This window comes from Dermacentor variabilis, chromosome 5 (assembly GCF_050947875.1).
Source record: "Dermacentor variabilis isolate Ectoservices chromosome 5, ASM5094787v1, whole genome shotgun sequence".
Lineage (NCBI taxonomy): Eukaryota > Metazoa > Arthropoda > Arachnida > Ixodida > Ixodidae > Dermacentor > Dermacentor variabilis.
The window spans coordinates 4,077,670-4,101,590 of NC_134572.1; the positions used below are offsets into that span (position 1 = coordinate 4,077,670).

General features: G+C 46.6%; 1 protein-coding gene across 1 annotated transcript in view; it reads right to left on the reverse strand.

Moving 5' to 3' along the window:
• Window positions 1–23,921, reverse strand: part of LOC142582180 (anionic trypsin-2-like) — a 103,876-nt gene that overhangs the window by 32,716 nt on the left and 47,239 nt on the right. Inside the window, exons 3-4 of the mRNA XM_075691578.1 lie at window positions 13,629–13,815; window positions 11,279–11,369 (exon numbers count right to left, since the gene is read on the reverse strand). Of these exons, the coding sequence (XP_075547693.1) occupies window positions 11,279–11,369; window positions 13,629–13,815 (278 nt within the window). The remainder of the gene's footprint in view (window positions 1–11,278; window positions 11,370–13,628; window positions 13,816–23,921) is intronic.

Below are 23,921 nucleotides of genomic sequence, written 5' to 3' on the forward strand. Positions count from 1 at the left end.
GATTGGGAGAGTTGCTTGCCTGCAGCAATGTTTGCGCTTCGAACTGTACCGCACGAATCAACAGGTTTTTCACCTTCAGAGCTCGTTTACGGACGCTGCCTTCGCTCCCCTCTCCGCATTGTTCGAGAAGCCTGGGAAGGCCGGGCAGACGATCCTTCGGTTGTGGCATACGTGCTAGAGCTGTTGGACCGTCTGCACGCTTCCCAGGAATTAGCAGGGCAGGAAATGCGTAAGGCACAAAGCAAGGCTAAGCATTACTATGACAGGACGGCTCGCACGCGACGCTTTGAAGTGGGGGAAAAGGTAATGATCCTGAAAAACAAAACGTTGAAAAACAAACTAGAGGTTCAATGGGAAGGACCGGTTGACATAATTCAGAAATTATCTGAAACAAACTACGTAATCACGGTACCGGGAAAACGAAGGACACCACAAGTGTACCATAGCAATCTACTTAAACCCTACAGGCAGCGGGAAGCCATTCTGAACATGTCCCTTAACCAACCTGAGGAAATGCCTGTCGACTTTCCAGAGTTACCAGCAGTGACGGAGACAAAAGACATTGACGAGACCATTGATAAGTTTGTAGAACAGGCGGAGTTGAATCCCATTCAGAGGGCCGAACTGAGGGAACTCGCGTTTGAATTTAAAGACGTATTTTCAGACACACCGGGCAGGACAACTGCGATCGTTCACGACATCGAGTTAACCTCGTCGGACCCAGTTCGTTCGAAAGCTTATCGCGTTTCGCCTCGTCAACGTGAAGTCATGACCGCTGAAATAAACAAGATGTTAGAGCTAGGTGTAATCGAGCCAGGAGAGAGTGATTATACCTCGCCTCTTATCTTGGTTGAGGTCCCAGGAAAAGAGCCGCAGCCATGTATCGACTACAGCAGGCTCACTTTAATCACGAAGGACCAGACTTATCCAATACCGCATATCGAGGAAAGGCTTGAAAAGGTGAGCAGTGCTAATTTCATTTCTACGCTCGATTTAGTCAGAGGGTATTGGCAGGTTCCGTTGACCGAGAGGGCAAGCAGGCTTGCAGCGTTTATTTCCCCGATGGGAACCTTTCGTCCGAAAGTCCTGAGTTTTGGATTAAAGAATGCGCCATATTGCTTCTCTAGCCTTATGGACCAGGTGCTACGAGGAATGGAGGACTTTGCACTTCCCTATCTCGATGACATAGCTATCTTTTCTTCATCGTGGGCGGACCATATGCAACACCTGCGAACCGTGTTGTGTTGGCTACGAGAGGCCAACTTAACTGTTAAGGCTCCCAAATGCCAATTAGGGCGCGCGGAGGTAGCTTATCTAGGTCATGTAATAGGAGGAGGCGGAGTAGATTTTAATGAAGAGAAAGGAGGAGAGGTCGGCCTGGAGAGCGTGTCTCTAGCCTGCTACTCCTCACTGGGGAATGGGGAAGTGGGAAATACAGGGAAAGGTAGGTGGCGGGTCATTATGATATGGTACAATGAGATACTATATACACTTTGTCCAATATGCGGATGCGCACTGGAGACGCAATACACGTAAGAGTAATCTTGTCCGTACAAAAAGTAATCTTGCCACAAAAAGTTATTGCGCAAACACATTTCGTACTGACTACACGTCTCACAGCTTCTAGAGGCGATCGTCTAAACCAGTCTCACTTAAAAAGTTCAAAAGTGCTTTTATGGCACGTTGGGCACAGTCAACACTCCTCCACGCGCCCAAAAGCTTTTCTTCTGAAAAGGGGCGGGAGTCCAAGCTGTCAACAGTAGATTTGAGTTTTCTTCGTTCGGCCGCATATTGAGGGCACACGCAAAGTACGTGAGCTATTGTCTCGAGAGTGTGACAGACACTACATTCAGGGTCCCGTGCTTGTCCAATATTGTGAAGGTATCGGTGGGTGTATGCCACACCCGGTCGTAATCGATGATTGAGTGTTTTCCTGGCTTCTCCGCAACCGAAGTGGAAGCCGGAATTGTAATCCACCGTCAAGTCTATATAGGCGCTCTTGTCGATTTTCGGGGTCGTCCCAATGTCGCGCCGTAGAAGTTTTAATGGTGGTATGGAGCAAGGTGTTAATGTCATACCGGGAAAAAGGAATTTTTATAATGGTTCCGTCAGTGTGCGCCTTTTTTGCTTCCGCGTCAGCCTGTTCGTTTCCAGCTATTCCACAATGGCCAGGAATCCACTGCAGCACAATGGTGTGCCCGGAATGAGACGCCTCAGCAAGCAGAGACATGATGTCATAAACCAAAGGACTATATGCGGTTCTGTCATTCATATAACTGCTGATGAGTTGCAGTGCTGGTTTTGAATCACAGAACACTGTCCACTTCTGGAGACTCTGTTGCAGTATGCAGCGAACTGCTTCTCGAACTCCGGTCAACTCAGCTGCTGTAGACGACGTCCTGTGTCCTATCTTGAACCGTTGTGCGATCCCCATTCCTGGCACCGTGTAGGCCACCGCGGAAGAGGTCTGTGTCACGGAACCATCTGTAAAAACATGTTCGTAATGTCCATACATGTAAGCAATGTATGATAGCGCGAAATGCTTGAGACCAGCAAGCGGCATTTTCGACTTCTTCGTTATTCCAGGGATTGAGAGTCTCACCGTTGGCTTTGCCATCGTCCAGAGTGGAACTTTGGGTATGTCATACGGTTCGAAGTCCGACGGCAATAAGTCTTGTTGCGACAACACGGCTTCTGAGTAAGCGGACACAGGCCGTACGCTTGTGACGTTCACGAGTGGATTATTCCTGTGTCTAGTCAGGTGCACTCGCAATGGCTCATGTTGCAGATAAACTCGAGCTGGGCACGCACGTGCCTCTGCAATAGCGCCCCAAGTAGACGCACATCGTGGTAGACCTAGGCAAATTCTCAGTGCGCGAGCCTGAACACTTTCAAGCGTGCGTACAGCAGTTGTACAAAGCCGAGAAAGTACAGGCGCACTGTAGCGGAAGTAGCCAACAAAAAGTGCCTCGTAGAGCTGCAGAAGAGATGACTTGGATGGCCCCCATGATTTTCCAGACATATGTAGAATGATCTGAGTAAAGCTGTCCAGCTTTCTTCTTAATCCAGAGAGGTGCTTCGACCAAGATAAGTCACGGTCGATGGTGACTCCGAGAAACTTGTAGCGGGTTACTGAAGGTATAATCTTCCCATTAATCATAACGGGGTAGCAGGCCATTGACTTCCGTGTAAATGCCATAGTTACACTTTTTTCCGGTGAGAGCTGCAGTCCGCGACTGATTAGGTATGTCGACGTTATTGACACCACGCGCTGCAGCTTCGTTTGCACTTGCAAGCGCGTTAAGCTCGTGGTCCATATACAGATGTCGTCTGCGTACACAGAGACCGAGACTGTGCCTGCGTGTTCTTTGACCAGTCCAATGAGAACGGTATTAAATAAAGTTGGGCTCAATACACCTCCTTGAGGCACTCCACGATAGACGGGGTGGTTCATTGTTTCACCGTCTGGAGTTGTCATGAATATTGTTCTCCCTTGAAGATAGCTGGCTATCCACTGATGCATACGTCCTCCGACGCCACATTCTTCTAGGGCATTTAAAATTGCATCATGTAGAACGTTGTCAAAAGCACCCTTGATATCTAGAAAGACAGCAGCCGTTAATCGACGGCGACGTTTCTGATGTTGAACAGTTGTTACTAGGTCAATGACGCTGTCGATTCACGACCTACCCTTTCGGAAACCTGTCATTGCGTCTGGATATATATTACGCTTCTCCAAAAGCCACTCCAGGCGCGTCAAAACCATGCGTTCCATGGTTTTGACGCAACTGGAAAGCGCCACAGGTCTGTAGGAAAGCATAGCATGGAGTGTCTTGCCTGGTTTCAATAATGCCACGATTTTGCTTGTCTTCCAGTGTGCAGGCACAGTTCCCGAGGACCAGGAGAGATTGTATAAAGCCAGAAGCTCTTCAGTCGCTCGAGGGCCTAGATGGCGGAAGGTAGAATAGGTAATGCCATCAGGACCAGGCGCACTTGAGTGTCTTGAAGAGTAAATTGCTGCACGTAGCTCTTGCAGCGTGAATGGGAGATCGAGACGATCGTCTATTGTTGGAGGAGCACACCTGAGCACTGAAGCTATCGATGTTGTAGATCCAGAGAGGTGTATGCAGAAATCGTCCGCGATTTCCTTCTCACTGCGCGTCTGGATGATAGCCAAAGCTCGGAAGGGACGTAGCTGTTGTGGAGAAGATGGTAGTGCTCGTACAACATGCCATATTGTGGACAACGGTTTTCTTGGCTCCAGGCTGGTGCAAAAGGACCTCCAACGTTGTCTGTCGAGCTTGTCTAAGTATCTTTGAATTTTCTTTTGCACACGGCGTGACGTCCTCAAGTCGGATATCAATTTAGTTCGCCTGTATTTCCTCTTGGCGCGACGACGAACAGCCCGCAGCTCTTCCTATATAACGTCAACGGATGTTCTTGAATTTGATGTTTGGATGATGTGATGCATGTTGTTGCGTGCATTGCTGCTGTAATGCGCTCTTCAATCTCTTTCGGTGAAATTATAGAGTTGCAGGATTCTTCTAGCTTGTTCTGAAAGGCATCCCAGTCAGTGCGTCGCGTATATGAGAACTTGGAAGTCTTGTAAACCATCTCTGTTGTACATAAGTAGGTAGGTGATCGCTGCCATACGTTTCAGCATCTGTGCACCAGGTAGCAGAAGATGAAAGGCATCGTGAAGCGATAGCTAAATCGAGACAGCTGCTGTACGTTGTTCCACGTAGATATGTTGGTGAGCCGTCGTTCAGGATGGTGCATGTAATAGGGCAAGGCCATCGTCGGCCTTCCGAGGTTAAACTGACCGCGATAGACAACTTCCCGCAACCACGCACCAAGCGGGACATCAGATCATTCCTTGGCTTGGCGGGTTATTACCAAAGATATATTCCGCGGTATTCCGAGATTGCGAGTCCTTTAACGAATGCTCTCAGAAAAACAGAACCACAAACGGTAAAGTGGGATGACGCAAAAGAAAAGGCTTTTAGTATGCTGAAGAACGCACTAACGAGTCAGCCAGTGTTGAACGCGCCCAACTACTCTAAGCCATTCATTCTTCAGTGTGATGCCAGTGACAGGGGTATGGGGGTGGTGCTCTGTCAAAAGAAAGATGACGAGAACGAACACCCTGTACTGTACGCAAGTAGAAAGCTTTCCGTTCGGGAGGAAGCATACAGTGCATCAGAAAAGGAATGCGCCTGCGTAGTTTGGGCGGTACAGAAGCTAGCTTGCTATATCGCTGGCTCAAGATTCACCATAGAGACTAACCGCTGTCCCCTCACATGGCTGCAGTCCATGTCTACGAAAAACGGTCGTCTTTTGCGCTGGAGCTTGGCTCTTCCACAGTACACCTTCGATATTCGCTACAAGAAGGGTAAGCTTAACGGCAATGCCGACGGTTTAAGTCGTTGCCCCTAGAGTATCGAAAGCCTCATGCTCATCCGGGTTTCCGTGGCATTTTTTCCTGCATTCATATGTTTTTCCGAAGTGAAGCCGATTGTTAGCTGATTTTAATAACCTCGTCTTAACGCTTTCACGAAATGGCTGTCTTAGTGTTAAGGGGGGGAGGACGCGCGTAGGAAATGGGAAAGGTGTAGCGAGTTTTCTTTTCTTTAAAAGCCGGGTGTGTCTTGGGGGAGAGTGGCCTTGTGCTCGCTGCTTTGTGGCTGTGGGTCCGGCACTGTTCTGGGGTGATTGCTTGCCCATGCAGGAGACGAAAAGTTGCGAGACCTGCTTGCAAAGACCAATTTCACCGGACCGGACCAAGGAGAAAAGTCACAAGAGCGCCACGAGGACGGATGACCACTCCCCGGAATCTACCTGCTACGAACGACGGGTTCGTGACCTCTACGGGGAATCCTGATACAGAAACGCCGATCCCTCGTACAACGGCTGCTGGCCCCTACACGTCGGGATCTTCCTCCCCCGCCGGAGATGCTGTTAGGGTTGGCGTCGGACACCACGGGCGATACGTCATCCCCCTACCTTCTACTTAGTGGGACCCCACGGCGCCGAAGAGGTCATTCACCCGACCTTCTCCCCGGATTCGTCGAAAAGAGGATCGACTTCTCCTACCCGTGCTCGGTAATGCAGGAGGAGGGGCCCTCTCTCTGTGCCTGTCACGTGTCATCGACGGAAGCAAGATCCCGCCCACACTTGTAGAGAGCCTATTTAAGGGGCTCCGAAATGTACTTGTGAGATACTTCTTACTTCATGCTCTTCTTATTTGCTTTCAACTACCGTTGAATAAACAGTGGAAGTTTTGCACTAGCAAATCGTCTCGCCTATGCTTGGTCACCATGATCTACCGCATGCCTGCAGCCCGCCGACAACGCCACGCTACCCAATAAGTAATGTCGGTCGAGCTTCGATAGGCAAGCGCCGCTACTTCTCGGCAGCAGTACGATACGCTACCCTAGAGTACGCAACAACGTCCGCCGCTAAGGTCTGTGAGAGGTGGCGCAGGCTAACACTCCCAGGGTTCTACTAGGACACATAAATACCCAAGAAAGTGAACGGCAAAACGACGCCGCGGTAGCTCAATTGTTAGAGCATCACACGCGAAATGCGAAGATTGTGGGTTCGGTTCCCACCTGCGGCAAGTTGTTATTTCATCCACTTTTATTTCCATTTATTTATCGTTTCTTTATTTTATTTATTAAAGCACAAGTAATTTCCCCTATGTTGTCCTTGGTGTCAGTGTTTGTTGGCTTCTTCTGATATGACTAATAAAAATCGGGCCCCTCGGTTAACCCCCTTTCTTCTCGTTTATATATATACATATATATATATATATATATATATATATATATATATATATATATATATATATATATATATATATATATATATATATATATATATATATATATAGCACTCCCAACAGCTATATCACTGATATGCAAGGATGAGTTCAGAATATGTGATAAAGTTACTGGTGTCGTTGACGTAGACATCTTGGGAACAAAACTGTGCTGTTCGGTGCATTTGAAGTTATTATCCAAAGTGTAAGCTGTTTAACTGCAGCTGGACTACTATGTCAAAAATGTTACCAATGACACTCTGTATCGATATTGGCCTGCACCTCCTTGTGTCATTAGTATGACCATCATCATAATTATTTTCCGACATGTACAAAATGTTGGCGGCCACCTTGGCAAGGAACCTGTATCAAACGGCTTGACGGGGCCAAGGCGCCACTGGCAGGTGACATACAGCCGCAAGACATACAAACTGTAATATAAAATCTAGCCATAGAGGTGAACAAGTGATTTGAAATTACAAAAACATACGTGATGCTACACGACGATAGGTGCACGCATACAGTCGCAGAGCAAAATAAAATAACTCAGTATAGTACGGCCAATAACAACGCATTGCATGCATATAATGAACATGCATGTCAAAAATCACGAACGAAAAAAAAAGAAAATAATGCTCGGAAGTTGTAAAAATGCAAGATAATCTTCTTTAACAAGCACAGTTATTCGAGTGGAGGTGAGTTAGAAACTAGAAACATACATCTCAGCCTCAGTGGTGAAACCGCTAAAAAAAATTTGGGGTTTTTACGTGCCAAAAACACAATTTGATTATGAGGCACGTCGTAGTAAGGGACTCCGGATAAATTTCGACCGCCTGGGATTCTTTAATGAGCACCGAATTCACGGTACACGGGCGTTTGGTGAAAGCCTGTCTTCACTACACAACCGCCAACTTACTTCATTAACTTATTTATTATACAAGAACTCAGTGCGTTAGCGATTGAAAAAAAAAATTTCTTCTGCGACGCTATACCAGCCATCTCTCTGGTCTCCGAGTGTGAAAGAAGTTCCGAGATCTTCTAAATAGGAGGCATTTTTCAAAAACATATCTGAGAAGTGTCATACATCTAGGAGACGGTTTTGATCGCAATGTTTCTAGGGTGAGATTACTTCATATATTTATCAGAAAGTCTGGAAATGTACTACAAGCAATGGATTGATTGAATGTCTGAAACAAGGGTAGACGGAGTGGAAGGGGGGGGGGGGGGGAGGGCTAGCGCACAGATTCTCAGTGACAGTCACGTGATACTTCAGGTGTGGTATACCTAAAATGGAAGCTAGTGACGACGCCTACATATGAACAAGTTGGCTGTGAGAACGAAGCGCTGCCCGATAGGCTTCGCGTAATATTATTAAAGTAGGTATTGAACTCATTCACTACGCCTGTCGAAACATTATCGCGAGCAAGCCTTTTGATTCAGCCTCGCCACATCGCTTAATATTTGCCAAATCTGTCTGGAGTCACTGTCCTTCTGAAGTTAACCTAGAGCAGCAAGTTTTCTTTCATTTGCGCATCACTGCAGCGGACCTGCCACGACAGTTCGTGATGGCGTGCATTCGAATGCTTGCACCTGTTGCACTGCTGCTTGCACACGGCTGCCGTCATCCGAGGGCAAACCCTGCGGTCGTACCTGTTCGCGTGCTGCAGCCTGAAAGACGGCGCGCGCGAGAGTTCGTTGCCTCAAGCAGGGCGTCGTGTCTCCGCCTTCCGGGCGCGCTGCAATTGGTGCGTTGAGCGCGGTTTTGTTGCGCAACGCTAAACCTTGTTGTCGCTGTGGATGCCAGACATTCGTTTACAGCGATGCTGTTAGTGCGACCATAGAAGCACTCGAAAGTGCTGGTTTTTTACTGTGTCCTGACAGAAGCAGATCATTGACCGAAGTTATATTTAGAGGGGATAAGCAAGCGTGATAAGGATGATGTTTAGGCCAATTTTGTAGTGTGTGTGGGTCAATTAGGGGCTAAATAAAGCTTGCTAAACCGCCATTTTCTGCCTCTTTGGAAGCGGTATATGAAACGCTTACATTCTTTCCTGACATCCCCGTTAGAACAAAATGCGCTAGCAATTTCATATTTGCCGAGAATGGGGTCCGTGTTATGGGAGAAGTGTACTGAATCCTTTAAGTGTATAGTTAATTACACCCTTTGTAAAAAATTAGGTGCGCAGTGTTCTGGAGCTTTCGAAGTGTATTTTACGAACCTCGTAGGAAGTTTACCCAACGTCCTGAAAGAGCTAAAAATGCCGCAATCTTGACATTTTGAGGAAATGTGCGTGATGCGTGAGCAAAGTTTCCAGAGAGTTAGTTAATTACAGTCTTCGTAGGAAATTCCTTTACCAAGTGCTCGAAAGCGCTATACACTCTGTAAAACTCTTTCACGGTAAGGCATATAAGATTTTCCTCCTGACTATAGATACACGTGTGTCACGGTTCGCTTATGGAAAGCGACTAAAATAGCATCGCTATCCATGCTTCCTATCCAAATGAAGGATGAGGGCATTTGATTTCATAAGTGAAAAAAGAATGTATATTTACATATAGAAAGTGGAAAGAAAACACACATAAACAAAGGATAGAAAAAGAAACAAAAGGATAAAGAGCACTCCACACTGCTTATAACAAAGGCAGTCCTCATTAATCAGTCACCGCTATTCTAATCCTATAGTTGTTAGGTGTGTTCGAATACACAGTAGACTGAGAGCGGGGTGCGGCTCACCAACAGTTCTGGCACGCTGTCGCGTAGGCGAAGAGCGCCGAGCCGTCGTCGACGGAAGACACTGGTCGCTCCTCGAGCAAACTCCGGGTTGTCACGCGATGGGAACCCGTACTGGCTCCGGAGGTTAGGCAGTCCAGGTTCTGCCTGTGGGAATGTGGAAGCTCGAGCCCGAGGCCTGATAGCTCACTGCAGTCACGCGGTGGGACCTTGTCCTAGCTCCGGAGGCCGGGCAGTCCAGGCTCTGGAGTCTGGAAGCCCGACGGCTTACTCCCGGCGGTCGCTGACCTCCTCGGCGCTCACGTGCGTCCGAGCACCACCACGCCGTTCTAGGGTCTCTCCCTCATCTCTTCCTTCATTTTCTTCTACGTAACCCTTAGTGTACGGCCCTAGATGATTCCTTTCTTCTTAGTATTTTGTTTTGACGGCGCGTCCGGTATCACGCGCGTCGCTTCTTCGTCGTCGGCTTCTTGCGCCCACCCATTCGCTCTCGATGTTACGGTGTCTTCGCCGCACCGCTCCTTTTATCTACGACACTGGCTTCGCGCACTGTCACTCACTAAAACACAATCACCAGTGACTACTTTGGTAGTCCGCCAGCTCCATCCAGTGCATAGACCGCTGCTGACAACACGAGCCACGACCTCGCGCCGCGTGCTGTTTGCTATATGTCTGTGCAGATATCGCTCGCAGTTGGCTTGTTGTGAAACGCATTTAGCTGAAAACAATTGTCATGGCGACATATCCACACCTACATGTCCCCTCAGCTATTTAGACTCGTGCCATTCAGTGAAGCGCGTATCGGTAGTCACCGACCGCCGTTCCTCCGCCTCCTAGTTGCGCTCACTACGATGTAGAAAACGTTGTTTTTTCAAGCCATCACGACTATATCCATAGTAAAAAGGCTCTTGCCTCCGCTAAGAGTGCTCAATTGAGAAGCGAGTGAGGCGCATTGCTCAATGGGCGCGGCCTAACATAGGTGCGGTTCTTTTGCTCATATCTACCTCGGTCTATGTCGTACAGCGGACATGGTGATGATGATGACGATGATGCGACCCCGACTTTTGCGTTATGAGCTCTCCTTCTGTACCCGGTGTGTTCGCCGTGACGTTCCGTAGTTGGGTTGGGGAAGAGCCTGTGCCGGCCGATCGAGCTTTGCTTCAGTTTTGCGAGCGACTTCCTCGATGTGATAGTTTCTAGTCATGTACACACAGCTTTACTGCTATTGTTCACCCGCGCAGGGCGCCCTGAGATGCCTTGTTCTGACATCTATTTGTTGTGCCGCCCGAGGGTTGAACACCTACGTTTAATGTTGACAAATGTCGGAGTTTTGGGTTTTCGTCGCAAGGAGAAGTGGAGTCGATTGCTTTATTAATTCAGTCTCTTCAAATGAAAGCGATGACGCCATCTACTCGAGTCAAAGAGAGGCATCGTCACGAACCTTGGATGCTTTCTTTTCGTAACCGGTCACAAAACCAGAGTGCTAACTTTCAGAGGCGAGAAGAGTTAACTGCTTCTTGTTGTGTTAACCAGTCGCTCCGGTTAAGATACAAGCTTGGTTCTTCTTTTTTTTTTTTTTGCTTCATTGCGCGTTCAGGGCGCCTGCTAAGAATTTGTGCCTTCACAGATCTGAAATGCTGTTGTTATTCTAATCATTATTTGACTGCTTTAGGGGATCTGTTTTGAAGGTCCCCTTCAGCTGAATCAGTGGAGAAGAGGCCACTTACCATGTCACCTTTGGAGTGAATCTCACCTGGCTCCATGACACTCTTGTTGTAGTCTCCAAGGCGGAAGATGTACCTCGATATGTTTCTTCGGCTACAGGCAGCAGAAAAACGACACCAAGTGTGTAGCTCGAATTGCGACGAATCGGTACAGATACCCGCATCAACAATGCAATTGATGCGCCGTGGCGGCATTGACGGTACTTAAACAAATCAGCCTGTTCATTGTTTCAGCGGTGGCAGAGGAAGTTTAAGCATTAGTGCGCACGTATAAAACCTTTTAGCAATAAAACTCGAGCGGAAATGACTGCCATAGAACACCTCTTACGCTTGTATACTTACTTTAAATTTTAACGTGTCATCACGGCGTAACTGGCTGTTAGATGGATTCCGGCCTCAGTACAAAGCATCTGTCAACGAATTCCTTCACAGCCGCACAGGCCGGTGAATGTGCAAGAGAAATTGTATATTGTAATTTATTTTCTAATGCCCACGTTTTAACCTGGAGTGGTGGTAGGCATATTACATATGAAGGCAAGAGTAACATTTGAAGCTTGAGGCAACAAGGCAACACAAACAATCATTTTAGCCTCGCTATTTTACACACCAGTGCGTAGTAACGGCGTGGTAAAGCTTCTAAGGGTGCCAGATATGTTGGCGCACCTGTGTATATCGCGATCGAGACTCGGACCCGTTTGTAATTACAACGACGTCTGAGAAGTTCAAGCGCCACGCTAAACCGTAGAGCTTTCCCATCGCAGTCGGTGTAGCGAAACCCGCAATTTCTCTTCTGCTCACGAAATTCTCGCGCAACGCTATGGGAACGCCTCGTGCGTACATCACCCGCGCTGGCCCAAAGCCATGCGCACGGCTGGGCGCCCCGGGCTGCCTGCGCACCGAGGCCGGGCTTGAGCTGCGCACTTGTGTATGCGTGGGAGCGCAAATGCCCGAGGACGGACTGTGGGCGTTCTGTGCGCCTGCTTTCGCGCAAGCATGTAGTTAACAATGTAATCAATGTAGTAAATCTCGTGCGAGCACGAGCTGGCTGTCATTACTGGCGGCACAACTTGCAAATCGCCGCGCCGCTTTTACAGCACCTCAAAAACTTTTGACGCGTACAGTTCGAAAAAAAAACTACAGCGCGTTGTAAGAACAAGAAAGGGGGTTAACCGAGGGGCCCGATTTTTATTAATCTTGTCGTAAGAAACCAACAAACAAACACGCCAAGGGGAACGTAAGGGAAATTTCTTATACTTACTGATTGAATTAAAGAAATGATAAGTTAATGGCAATGAAAGAGGTTGAAAAAACAACTTTGCCGCAGGTGGGGAACGATCCCACGTCTTTGCATTAAGCGTGGGATGCTCTAACCAATTGAGCTACCGCGGCGCCGTTTTCCCATCCGCTTTCTTGGGTATTTATGTGTTACTATACTACAACTAACCTCGCGAGTGTTAGCTAGTGTGGCGGGTGGGATAGTTCCCCACCCGCGGCAAAGTTGTTTTTCATCCATTTTCATTGCCATTAATCTATCACTTCTTCAATTCAATCAGTAAGTACAAGAAATTTCCCCTATGTTTTCCTTGGTGTCCTTGTATGTTGGGCTTCTCATGATACAACGCGTTGTGTCATTTCCATGTTCACCTGTATTTGTAACGGTGGCCTAATTCACAATTCATAATTCAAAAGGTACACTTGCGGCTACTCCTTCTTTACAAACCGGCTTTTATGTCGCACTTTTTATGTAATTACGCATGAAACGGCTGCGTTAATTGCAGCTCGCGTTTCGATCTTTGAACGGTTCGTGTCTCTAGAGATATACAATGTGTTTCAGCGAACACTTTCAAAAATCTTTACAAGTTGCCTGTGGCAGATATCACAATTCTAGTTCACGAGTTGGTCTACTCGAAGCGGCGGACAAAACTTGCACAAAAAATTGAGATGCAGTATCCACTAATTAATAAAATTTCCTATTTAAGTGTTTAATTTCATTATGTCCCATATTGCAATTTACAAATTATAGCCGTGGAGTTCGCAAGGCGGATCCACTTGGAACGAATTTTCAAGATGACATCAGTTTCGAGATATCAATTCCCGAACTTTGCAAAGAAATGCATTGGCGTTCCAGTTAATTTGTTAAGAAAAAGTCGTTTCATGCACTGAAGCACACAAGTAACTGGCACGCAAATGCATTTCTCCGCAAGGTTCCGGAATTTATATCTAGAAACTGGTGTCTTCCTGAGAATTCGTTCCAAGTGGATCCGCCTTGCGAACTCCACAGCTAAAATTTGTGAATTGCGCTCGTTTATCTCTTCGAGTGCGCATGCGCCAGCCGGTGCGCGAAGTGCCTTACTGTTGGAAGCAGTGCGCCGCCGTGAGCACCCATCTGTCGGCGACGAGTGCCCCTCCGCAGAGGTGGATGGTGCGGAAACCGCTGCGGTACTTGATGCCCACCTGCCACGGGTAGTCGCCTGGTTTGGAGACACGGCCGCCCACAATGCGGCCCAGGGGCCGCATGGGCCGCACTCCGCACTCCGACGCTGCACAGCGGTAGACCAGGGCGCTTCAGCCAAACGCCCTCGTGATGGGAATGGCAAATGACCGCATAAAACAACCTTCACGTCCTCAATAATAGTGCGTCCAGCATTCAAGAATCAGCGACGGATACAAAGCTCATCACTTCCAGCGTACGTTGTTCTATTCAAACTACTGATTTTCTATTATGCTTCTTCTTGTGCCAGCGCGTATAAGAAACCCTTGTACTGGAAAGTGGTGCAAAACAGAAAAAAAGAAAGACGAAGTCCTACACTGCATGCAGCATATCGAACAAAATGTTCGGTTCATATATTCCTGAGAATCAATGCGCACTACAGCGAAATATATAAAGAAAATTGGCTGGGCTTAGCTCAGCTAAACCAGAGTCCTTCCTTTTTTTTTCTGGTCACGAAACTGCCGCCTCAGTTTCATATAGAGCCAGCGCCCGCCGCTAGAGGCGCAACCGTGCATGAGAGGGCATGCGAACGCCGCCCGCTGTGGTTGTGTGTGGGGCAGCCTCGGTACTCTAGCTTTCTCAACTTCCTCAACCGTCGGTTTAGTTTCACGTAACTATTTTTAACATTGAATATGTTTAAATTACTGCCTGAGCGCGTCTTCTGCCATTATATGAGCGCCCGGGACGAAAAAAAGCCGCTCATAACATGGAGCTTGCGGCGGTCTAAGACCAAAAAAAAATTTTAGAAATCGGGGATGTTAAGAGCCAGAACCGCGATACGATGGTGAGGCACGCCGTAGTGGGGGCCTCAGGATTAATTTTGACCACCTGGGATCCTTTAAAATGCACCTAAATTTAAATAAATATCAATAAATATCTGAATGAGATTTAGGTAGGATTATTGCAAGACAAACTTCGCTACTAAATGCCTTTAAATGCACCTAAAGGTGCGCAAAGCGATGCCTTTTCTGAATGAGATTTAGGTAGGATTAATGCAAGATAAACTTCGCTACTAAATGTATTTAAAATGGAAGGACATGGAAGGACTCAAACATGGAAAACATGGAAGGACTCTGGCTAAACCTAAATATGCAAAACGAAAACTTGGTTTAGCCTGGTTAAGTCTTGGTTTGGCTTTGTTAACCTTTGATTTAGCTGTAATTATTATACTTCAGTATGCAATCATCCTTAAGCCAGGTATGACGGCTACGCCTAGGTCGGCGGTTAGGCACGGCTTTCATTAGGCTTGGGTAGACACGCATCGTTCGACGGCGCGGCGCCTGTTGTGCCAGAGGGAAAGCGCAAGTGCTGGACATGCAAACAGACGCCGCGAACATGCGCAACGTCGATGCGCAAAGGGACAGGGCGCGAACGCGGTCGCTACAGTGATATCGACGCTGCGACGCCTGTTGCATTCCGGACCCTCTCCAGTGAAGCAGCTTGCCGGGCGATATCCGCGGGGTGGTCAGACGCCGCTTGGAGAAGACGGCTCAAAGCCTCCCGCTCCCGCGCAACGGTCAGAGAACACGGCACGGCCTCGCTCTCATCCATGGCCAAGCTCGCACTCGGCTCGAGGTCAAGCTCGAGTCGCGTGGTCAGGCGGCAACCCAGATGCGGAGAGCGCATGCGCCAAGCCGGCGGCGGCGGCGGATCTCGGCGCGGCAAGTCACGTGATGCGTTGCCAAGGCTACGGCGGAGCTGCGGTCAAATGAAGGTCAAATTCGCGGCGACGGCAAAACTGGTCTCGACGAGGTTAGTAAAGCTCTCGAGTTAAAAAGTCGCAGTTTTTCCCGAAGTGCATAGTATTGACAGCGATAGTAAAGTATTGGAATATTATCCGAAATAAAGCTTGCCGTGCTTATAGTTACTGCAAATTGAGGCACACACGTTCGCTTACTATAGCTAAACACGCGCGGTTTCATTCATATTTCGCTTACGAGTACCGTGTGCAAACTTCTAGAACACATCATACTAAAACATATAACCGTTTTCTTAGAAAAGGAGAGTATCATATCACCATATCAACATGGCTTTCGCAGAGGCCTTTCTACAATCACTCAACTACTGGAACTAACCCACGACATATCATTTAATATCGACCAACAAAGACAAACCGACCTCATCCTACTCGATTTCTCGAAAGCATTTGATCGGGTATCACACAAAAAGCTCATAAGGAAACTTGAGATTACATTAGGTACAGGCCCCATAATTGACTGGATTAGCGACTATCTTACTAACCGTACCCAGTTTGTGGAAGTGAACGGACAGATTTCCCAGACAGCCGGGGTAACATCGGCAGTCCCCCAAGGAAGCGTTCTGGCTCCCATTTTATTTCTAATTTTTATTAATTACCTACCCACAAAAATCACAGGAAACATTAGGCTATTTGCCGACGACTGCATCCTTTATCGAAATATTAACTCGCATGATGACCACATAACATTAAACAACGACTTGAAAGCTGTGTCTAACTGGTGTGCCCACTGGCAAATGACTATCAATACTAAGAAATCTGCTGTTCTTTCAATCACCAGGAAAAAAAAAGTAACTTGAGCTTTATGTATACCGTCAACGACGTGCCACTAATACGAGTTCATGAACACAAGTACCTCAGATTAACGTTAACACATGACTTCAGATGGAACTCCCATATAAATAACGTTACAGCAACTGCAATGAAACGCCTTTTCTTTCTTGGAAGACACCTCCGACTAGCACCACCCGATACAAAACTTCTGGCTTACAAAACTTTCGTCACGTCGGTCCTTGAGTACGCAAATGTTATCTGGTTCCCATACACTAATCAACTAATTAAAAAAATAGAAGGTGTACAAAGAAAAGCCTTACGGTATATATACAATAAACATAAATTAACAGACTCGCCCACCGAACTACTTAACAAAGCCGGAATCCTAATAGTACAAAACCGAGCTGTACTAGCCCGTTCTAAACTTATGTACCAGCTCTTACACAACAAGCTTAATATTGATACCTCTAGATACATCTCCAGAAATGAAACACGGCCAACGCGGCATAGAAACACACAAATACACAATGAGTATTCTTTTCATACCGATTGCTTTAAGAATTCATTCTTTCCTTTAGCGATAAGAGAGTGGAATAAACTGAGTGAATCCATTAGTAACAGCCCCTCATTAGATACATTTGCTAATTCAGTGGAAGAACATATCCTTGCCTTACAGCTGTGAATTACATACTCAGGTTTATTACCGATCTTCATAGCCTAGCACTTTAATCTATGAGTGTTCTTTTTGTATGATGCATCATATGCATGACTGCATCATGTTTGTCATGTTCATTAGGTATTTTATATCACATGTGTTTTCAGGTGTTTTTTTTTTCTTTTTCTTGTTTGGTTTCTTGTTTTCTCAGGTTCTTCTTTGTTATAGTATATTGTACCCAAATATTGCATTTGTGATGAACTACTTAATTGTTTTGTTTAGCGAAGCCAAAACCTTTGCAATAACACACTTATGATTATATAATGTATTTATATTCTCTGTTCATAAATATTACCATATGTACTTGCCCTTCCTGTTATAATCCCAAGAGGGATTGACAGTATGTGAAAATAAATAAATAAATAAGTATGCCCACGCAAGAACACTCACGAACAGAGTCTCTTCGATCACCGCAAGCATTCGCTGTCGCCGCGACGACGAGCGCCAGCAGCGGGGGACGCGCCGGCTTGTTGGAGGCGTGCCCTCCAGTGGCCCCCTCGCCTCCGGAACTCAGAATCGTTTTTTATTGAGATGATTAGAAAGATTACAAGATATTAACATACAGAAGGAGGTCCCGAATTCAACGACTGCGATGGGACCTCCTTTACAAGGTAAACGTAAAAAAAAAAAAAAATTACAGCACTTTCAACAAATCGTCAACACAGAAGAATTACATGTGCATATCTGTCAAAAAAATAAGAAAGCACTGTAGCATAATTTCGTTGACAACTAATAAAGTAACAGAGAAGCTGACGTGACTAACACAGTATAATTTGCTTACTCGAATGTGCATGTAAGGCAGAGACAGAAACCTAATCGTATGGCAATGAAAATGAAATGAAGGCACCCTGAAAGAATGGTTGTGAGTATGAACTAGGCATCAGTATTCGACAGAATCTACTCTTTTAGTTGTTTCTTAAATTCGTGAATTTTAAGTGTTTTTATATGTAATGGTAGTGGGTTCCAGAATGCGATAGATGAAGAATGGACGCTCTGCTTGCCGTAATTAGTAAGTTTTTGGGTAAAATGAAGTTCCTACTTATTGCAAACATGGTAATATTTGTATTTATTAGAGAAGATTTTGGTATCAAGTTATCGCATCGTGTGTAATTGATTTGACTGAACAAAAAGGTACCTAGGTTATATTTAACGAGTTGCGTGACTGAAAGAATGTGATTAGTTCGTAAAAGGTATGAGGCGTTGTTGTTATATGGGCTAAATGTAATTATCCTAATAGCCTGATTCTGTGGGATTTGCAATGAGTTTAAGTGGGTTACGTAAATGTTTACCCAGCAAGTAAAGCAGTAGTTAATGTGGGAATGAATAAATGAAAAGTATAATGATAGTAATATTTGATGGTTAAATATGTTTCGTGCTTTTAGAAGTACCCTACTCCCGCGGGTAATCTTCTGTTTTACTTTGATTAAGTGTTCAATGAATTTAAGATTTCTGCCTACTTCTATGCCATGATAATTACATGAAAAACTGGCACGTATAGGACTTGCGCCCAGAAAAATAGGAGAAATGAAGTGAAGTGTTCGTTGGTGGGAAGTGAATACAACAAATTTTGTTTTCGACGGGTTTATCTGTAGCTGGCTAGTATGGCACCACTCCAGCAGGCTGTGTAAATCGCCATTAAGGTTAGGTACTAAGGTTGTAAGACATTTATCGGAGTTAATGATAGTAGTATCATCTGCATAAAGTATACATTTCGAAGAAGAGAGGCAGTTAGGCAGATCATTGACGTATAATAAAAATAAAAGCGGACCCAATATGGAAGCCTGGGGCACGCCAGAATTAGTGAACATGGTTTTAGAATGAACGCCTGCAGATCATTTCTTACACCAGAAATGAATCGAAAAAAAAATTGTCTGACTCTTGTAAACCTAGTTATCACTAGCGAAATGTCTGTTTGGCTTGGTTTTTGCAAAGCCTACGCACACAGTGCTTCATTAAAGTTAGGCCGCAGTCTTTCACACACGCTGCACACGCTGCCGAACGGGTTGTCCGTGAAGTCGCGGTGGCCATCGCAGTCGAGCTTGCCGCCAGCCGTTCGTCAGGCGTTCGTTTGTGGATGCCGTCGCTTGTATCCATGGCTTCGTCTCCTTCTTGTCGTTCGCCTTGCTGAACGACGGTGGCGGTTGCAGTAGCTTCGATCTTGGCACACTTCCGCGCTTGGTAAGTTTCTCTATAACGTGCTCAACTGGCCTGCCTTTTCTCCGGTGTTTCAGCAGGCAACCTTGCTTGAGATTTCACAGACTGCCGTCTACAGCTATATCTACTGGATGACTGGATTCAGCCTGTCCCTGAGTGGATTCAGCCGGCGCACCATCCATGGCGAGACCAAGCGCCGGGGAAGCAGCCGTTTAGGGCGCGTTTATACGCCTCGTGCACCGCCTATAGAGGCGCCACTGAAAGCCACCTAGCGGACGCTTCCAACAGTACACGCAGGAGAAGTAGCAGACGACAACCCTATGCAGCAAGGATGGCTGAAGTTCGCGGCTGCGATTTCTCCTTTGTTCGAGTGCCAGGGCGCTTCTTCTGCGGTGACAGCTGCAAGGAAGATGCTGACTTCTGTGCGAGCGGGTATGAAAACGATGTTACCGGCGTTTGGGACAACATGGTCCACATACGTGCAAGGTGTGTCCCGCAGACAAACGCCATGAACCCCATTTACATGACGTGGAGCTCATGTTAACTAGCCGATAAATTTTGTTGAGTGATGCGATCTCTCGAGTGTTTTTTTTTTCTACCCTTGCCGCAATGTTGCTTCTGTACCTGAACAATATGCACCCGTCGTTAGAGCAGACTTATATCAAACAAATCCGCACGGTACAATTTCTGCATATGCCGTTGTGAGTTTTCTGCCGATGAATACATGTGACATCGCCGAATAAGTGCAGTCGAAGTCGGCTCAAGAAGAGTTATTGCCAATTTATTGATGGAAACGCGTACACTAGCCAACGAAGTCACCAAACACACGGGTTAATAAAAGCGCGTGTTAGTGCTGTACCGCCGATGCAATTCTGCTGCATACGCCGATGAACTACCGTTCCCGCTGCAGTTTGTGCAATTTTAAATTCCCCTAGGGAGCTGCTTGGAAACGTACAAAGCTAAAGACTGAATAACTTTTCAGCACTTTTTTATATTACTAGAGGGGGGTGCCACATGATATATTTAAAGGCAGAGCAGCGCCAGTCAAAGTAGATGAGCGCTGGCGGCAAGGCCCGGTTTAGTCGTCTGCAGGGTAAGTATAGAATTCAGTTGAGTACAAAACTCACATGCAAGAAGGGACCACGTTGTGAAACAAACAAATCACTCGGCGTGTTAAGTTTGCTCAGGCAGCATCGATGTGTGATGACTTCCCAAACGGGACGCAAACTTTTCAGCGAGAAATTGAACAAAAATACCATATGCAGCAGCTATTAGCAATTCTCGCCTTGAACAACCTAGTTTCTAAACACATTTCCAAAAACGCAAACAATATCTAAGATGCCCTCGGGCAAAAAGAATAAAGCTGTTAAAGAAGCACTTCCTTGGTATCACTCCGATAAGACACAGCGTGATTTATACCCTTTACAAACAAGGCAAGGTGAAAACTTCGTAGCTCAAAAGAATCGACAAGAGTTATGCATGGAGCAACTAGCAACAGTTAAACATGTGCGAAACCACGCATAAAATAGATGTAAAAACATGAAGTGCCTGACAGCTGGTGCGACGATTTACCGCACCACATGAAACCAACAATTTCAGTTCTTGCAAACTTCAGTAGCTTTAACGTACAAAGCAATGCCCTCGTGCAGTCGTGCTGCCTAGCTAGCGCAACGCGGTAAAGAAGCGGAAAACAATATAAGCGGCCAACAGCATTCCGAACTTTAGCGAAATGCCTTTAAACGTCATGCTGCACTGCAGACGAACTTCGTTGCTCACGCGTATAACTATGATCGAGTGGAACACCGACGAGACAAAGGAAAGGATGAGAACAAGAAATTTCCTTTCGAAGCGACGATCCATTCTTGCTAACGTTGCTCCCGCTGATGAGGCTTTGCCAGGAATGATTAGAACCGCATCGCCGGCACGTTTTCACCGGCATTTGAGCCCCCCACCCTGCAACAATTCTTCTTCGACATTCCCTGAAGCTTTGGCCACCCCACACGTGCGAATGGTGTTGCCTATCTTGCTCTGAAAACGTGAATAAGACAGAGAAGCACGGTCAACGACAACAAACTACGGCGCGCGCCAGGCTCCTCTCCCGCGTGTTCTGAGCAAGGCCGCCACCAGTGGCGCTTCCGTCGTCGTGCACGCCGCGTTAGAGTAACATAGTATACGACAAGAGCGGACGGCCGACTTTAGTGTTCCTGTATATGCTCCCGCAGGGAGCAGAGTTGCGCATAGGTCCGCCGTCGTGATCCAGCTCTGCAGCGAAGCCACTCCTCGTGCGCGCAGGAGCCAAATGCCGCGCGGTGTTCCGCCTTTTTCTCTAGTGGTCGCGAGCTACAAGCGCCAATTGTTTGCAGGCGCTTAGCAAAGGGCACTTCTTAATACAGGCTACGCTCGAACGAGTCATTCGTGCAGTCGTAGGGGGTGGGTTTCCAACCAACCGAAACTTTGTATGTACCTTTGTAAACACGCATATACAAACACACACATGAACGTACAAATAGGGGGTAGGACCGCCTTCCATTCCCCAAAATAATATACTCCCGTGGCTCGAACAGCTCCAAAGTTCGCTCGCAAACGCGCAGTACGTTGCCACAAAACGCGGTGCAATGATTTTCAGCATGTATATGAAGTTGTCTTATCACTGTCAGAAAGCAAGAAATGTTTTAAAGAGTGTTTAAAACTTCACACACGTAAGGTGGCCACTTAGCGCATTTTGGCTGCCGAAACCAGCCGATTAATGACCGTCGCCAAGAGAGCTATCGTGCCTGCAGTTATGTCAGTGACCGTTAACAGAGCGTCATTTATCACTAACCATCGTTCACAACAGCTGCACGTTTTCGATACATGCGGTGCAGACACAGATTTAAGCGCATTTCAAATGTTCACATGCGCACATTTTAAGCAAAGCTTGCTTTTACGATTCATTCATACCGCAGACTAATCAGCTATATAGTAGCAGCAAATCTGCAAGTACAAAAAGATTCAAGTTGCAAGAGCTTCTAGATCAAATTTATTTCATACAAGGGAATGCAGGAACGGCTGCTGGCAGCAGGCCAAGTGTGCTGGTTCTTGGAACCTTGGGGGCAGAATTCAAAGAAACTGGAAAGGCAACAAGCTATTAAGAGTAGGTTATTTTTATTGCACTAATCACATCAAGATGGCAGACTTGCAGAGTAATTATTCACACAGTGCAGACTGTAATCTGACAACACATTTTTCTTGATCTCTTACCACTCGGAAAAAAGCCAGTAGTTGAAGACACTGTATCAAATCAATGAAATCACTGAAGCAGCTTTTGGCCAAAAAGCCAGTTTACAAAGCTTTGTGACCTATCGCATCAGAGGCAAGGAAATTTTACGTCATTGAACAGTGCATTCACTCCACTCCCGCCCACAGGAAACAGCATTCACCAAAGCACAACGTAGATTCCTAGCGTGTTTAAATGAACGACAAGTTTTTGTTCCACTGGCCGATACATGATGCTCACAAGCTAGCACACATACACACATACAGTTGCGGCTTAGCTTCTATGGCAGCAATTAGTTAACAAAATAAATAAGCCTGTGCACTTCAAGACAATAAATTGACTAGAATCAATTTTACTGTTCTCAAAACTTCACTCGGAGAAGGAATATATTACAATTATCACAGCTCGAGAGCTAATAATGCATATGCCAACTTAGCACCCGTTTTATCCTTGTTCCCTAGTGTGCTTTCTGCAACGATGTCCTAGCTCTTGAGAAATTGCGGTTGACGAGAGAGGTACATATTACTCATTTCAATTTTAAACTCTGAAGGGTGCATTCAAACTCAAGAAGCCCAGACTTGTTAGCAACAACACTCTCACTATAGTATCAGTGTGTCTCCAGCTAGTTTGCTTGGCTGAAGCATTTACTCCTATGGCTGACTTCCGTGCGGTTTGTGCAGTGTGGTGCGCCGCTCCCCGTCATACTGGAATACAAGTGCCAGTACGATGTGTTTCGTATCACTTCACCAAGGTCCTTGACTTCACATCGTCGAATACCGTACCTGAAACCCGCAGCTGCTCCTCTCAACGCACGATCGACGGTCCGCTGATTGCAATGGCACTGACGGAAACGACAAATTCGCATGAGTTGGCGATGCGCCCGTAAAGTTGGCTTCGCAGCGGCGCGGATCATTTGACGTCATTTTTCGCGCTCGGCCAATAGCGGTGCGAGCGGCGCCGGAAAAGGTATGCGCAACTCTGCTCCCTGCGGGAGCATATACAGGAACACTAGCCGACTTTGGCTCTCAGCGCACCAAGCGGAATCGGCGAAATGCACCAGCCTCCAAGATAGTCGCGCACGCTGCCGAATCTCGGAGGCTCCAATTTCAGTTTCGTTTCTTGTTTTCTTTTGGGGGGGGGGGGACCCATCATCATCATCATCAGCCTAGTTACGCCCACTGCAGGGCAAAGGCCTTTCCCATACTTCTCCAACTACCCCGGTCATGTGGCCATGTTGTCCCTGCAAACGTCTTAATGTCATCCGCCCACCTAACTTTCTGCCGCCCCCTGCTACGCTTCCCTTCCCTTGGAATTCAGTCCGTAACCCTTAATGACCATCGGTTATCTTCCCTCATCATTATATGTCCGGCCCATGCCCATTTCTTTTTCTTGATTTCAACTAAGATGTCCTTTACCCGCGTTTGTTCCCTCACCCAATCTGTTCTTTTCTAATCCCTTAACGTTACACCCATCATTCTTCTTTCCATAGCTCGTTGCGTC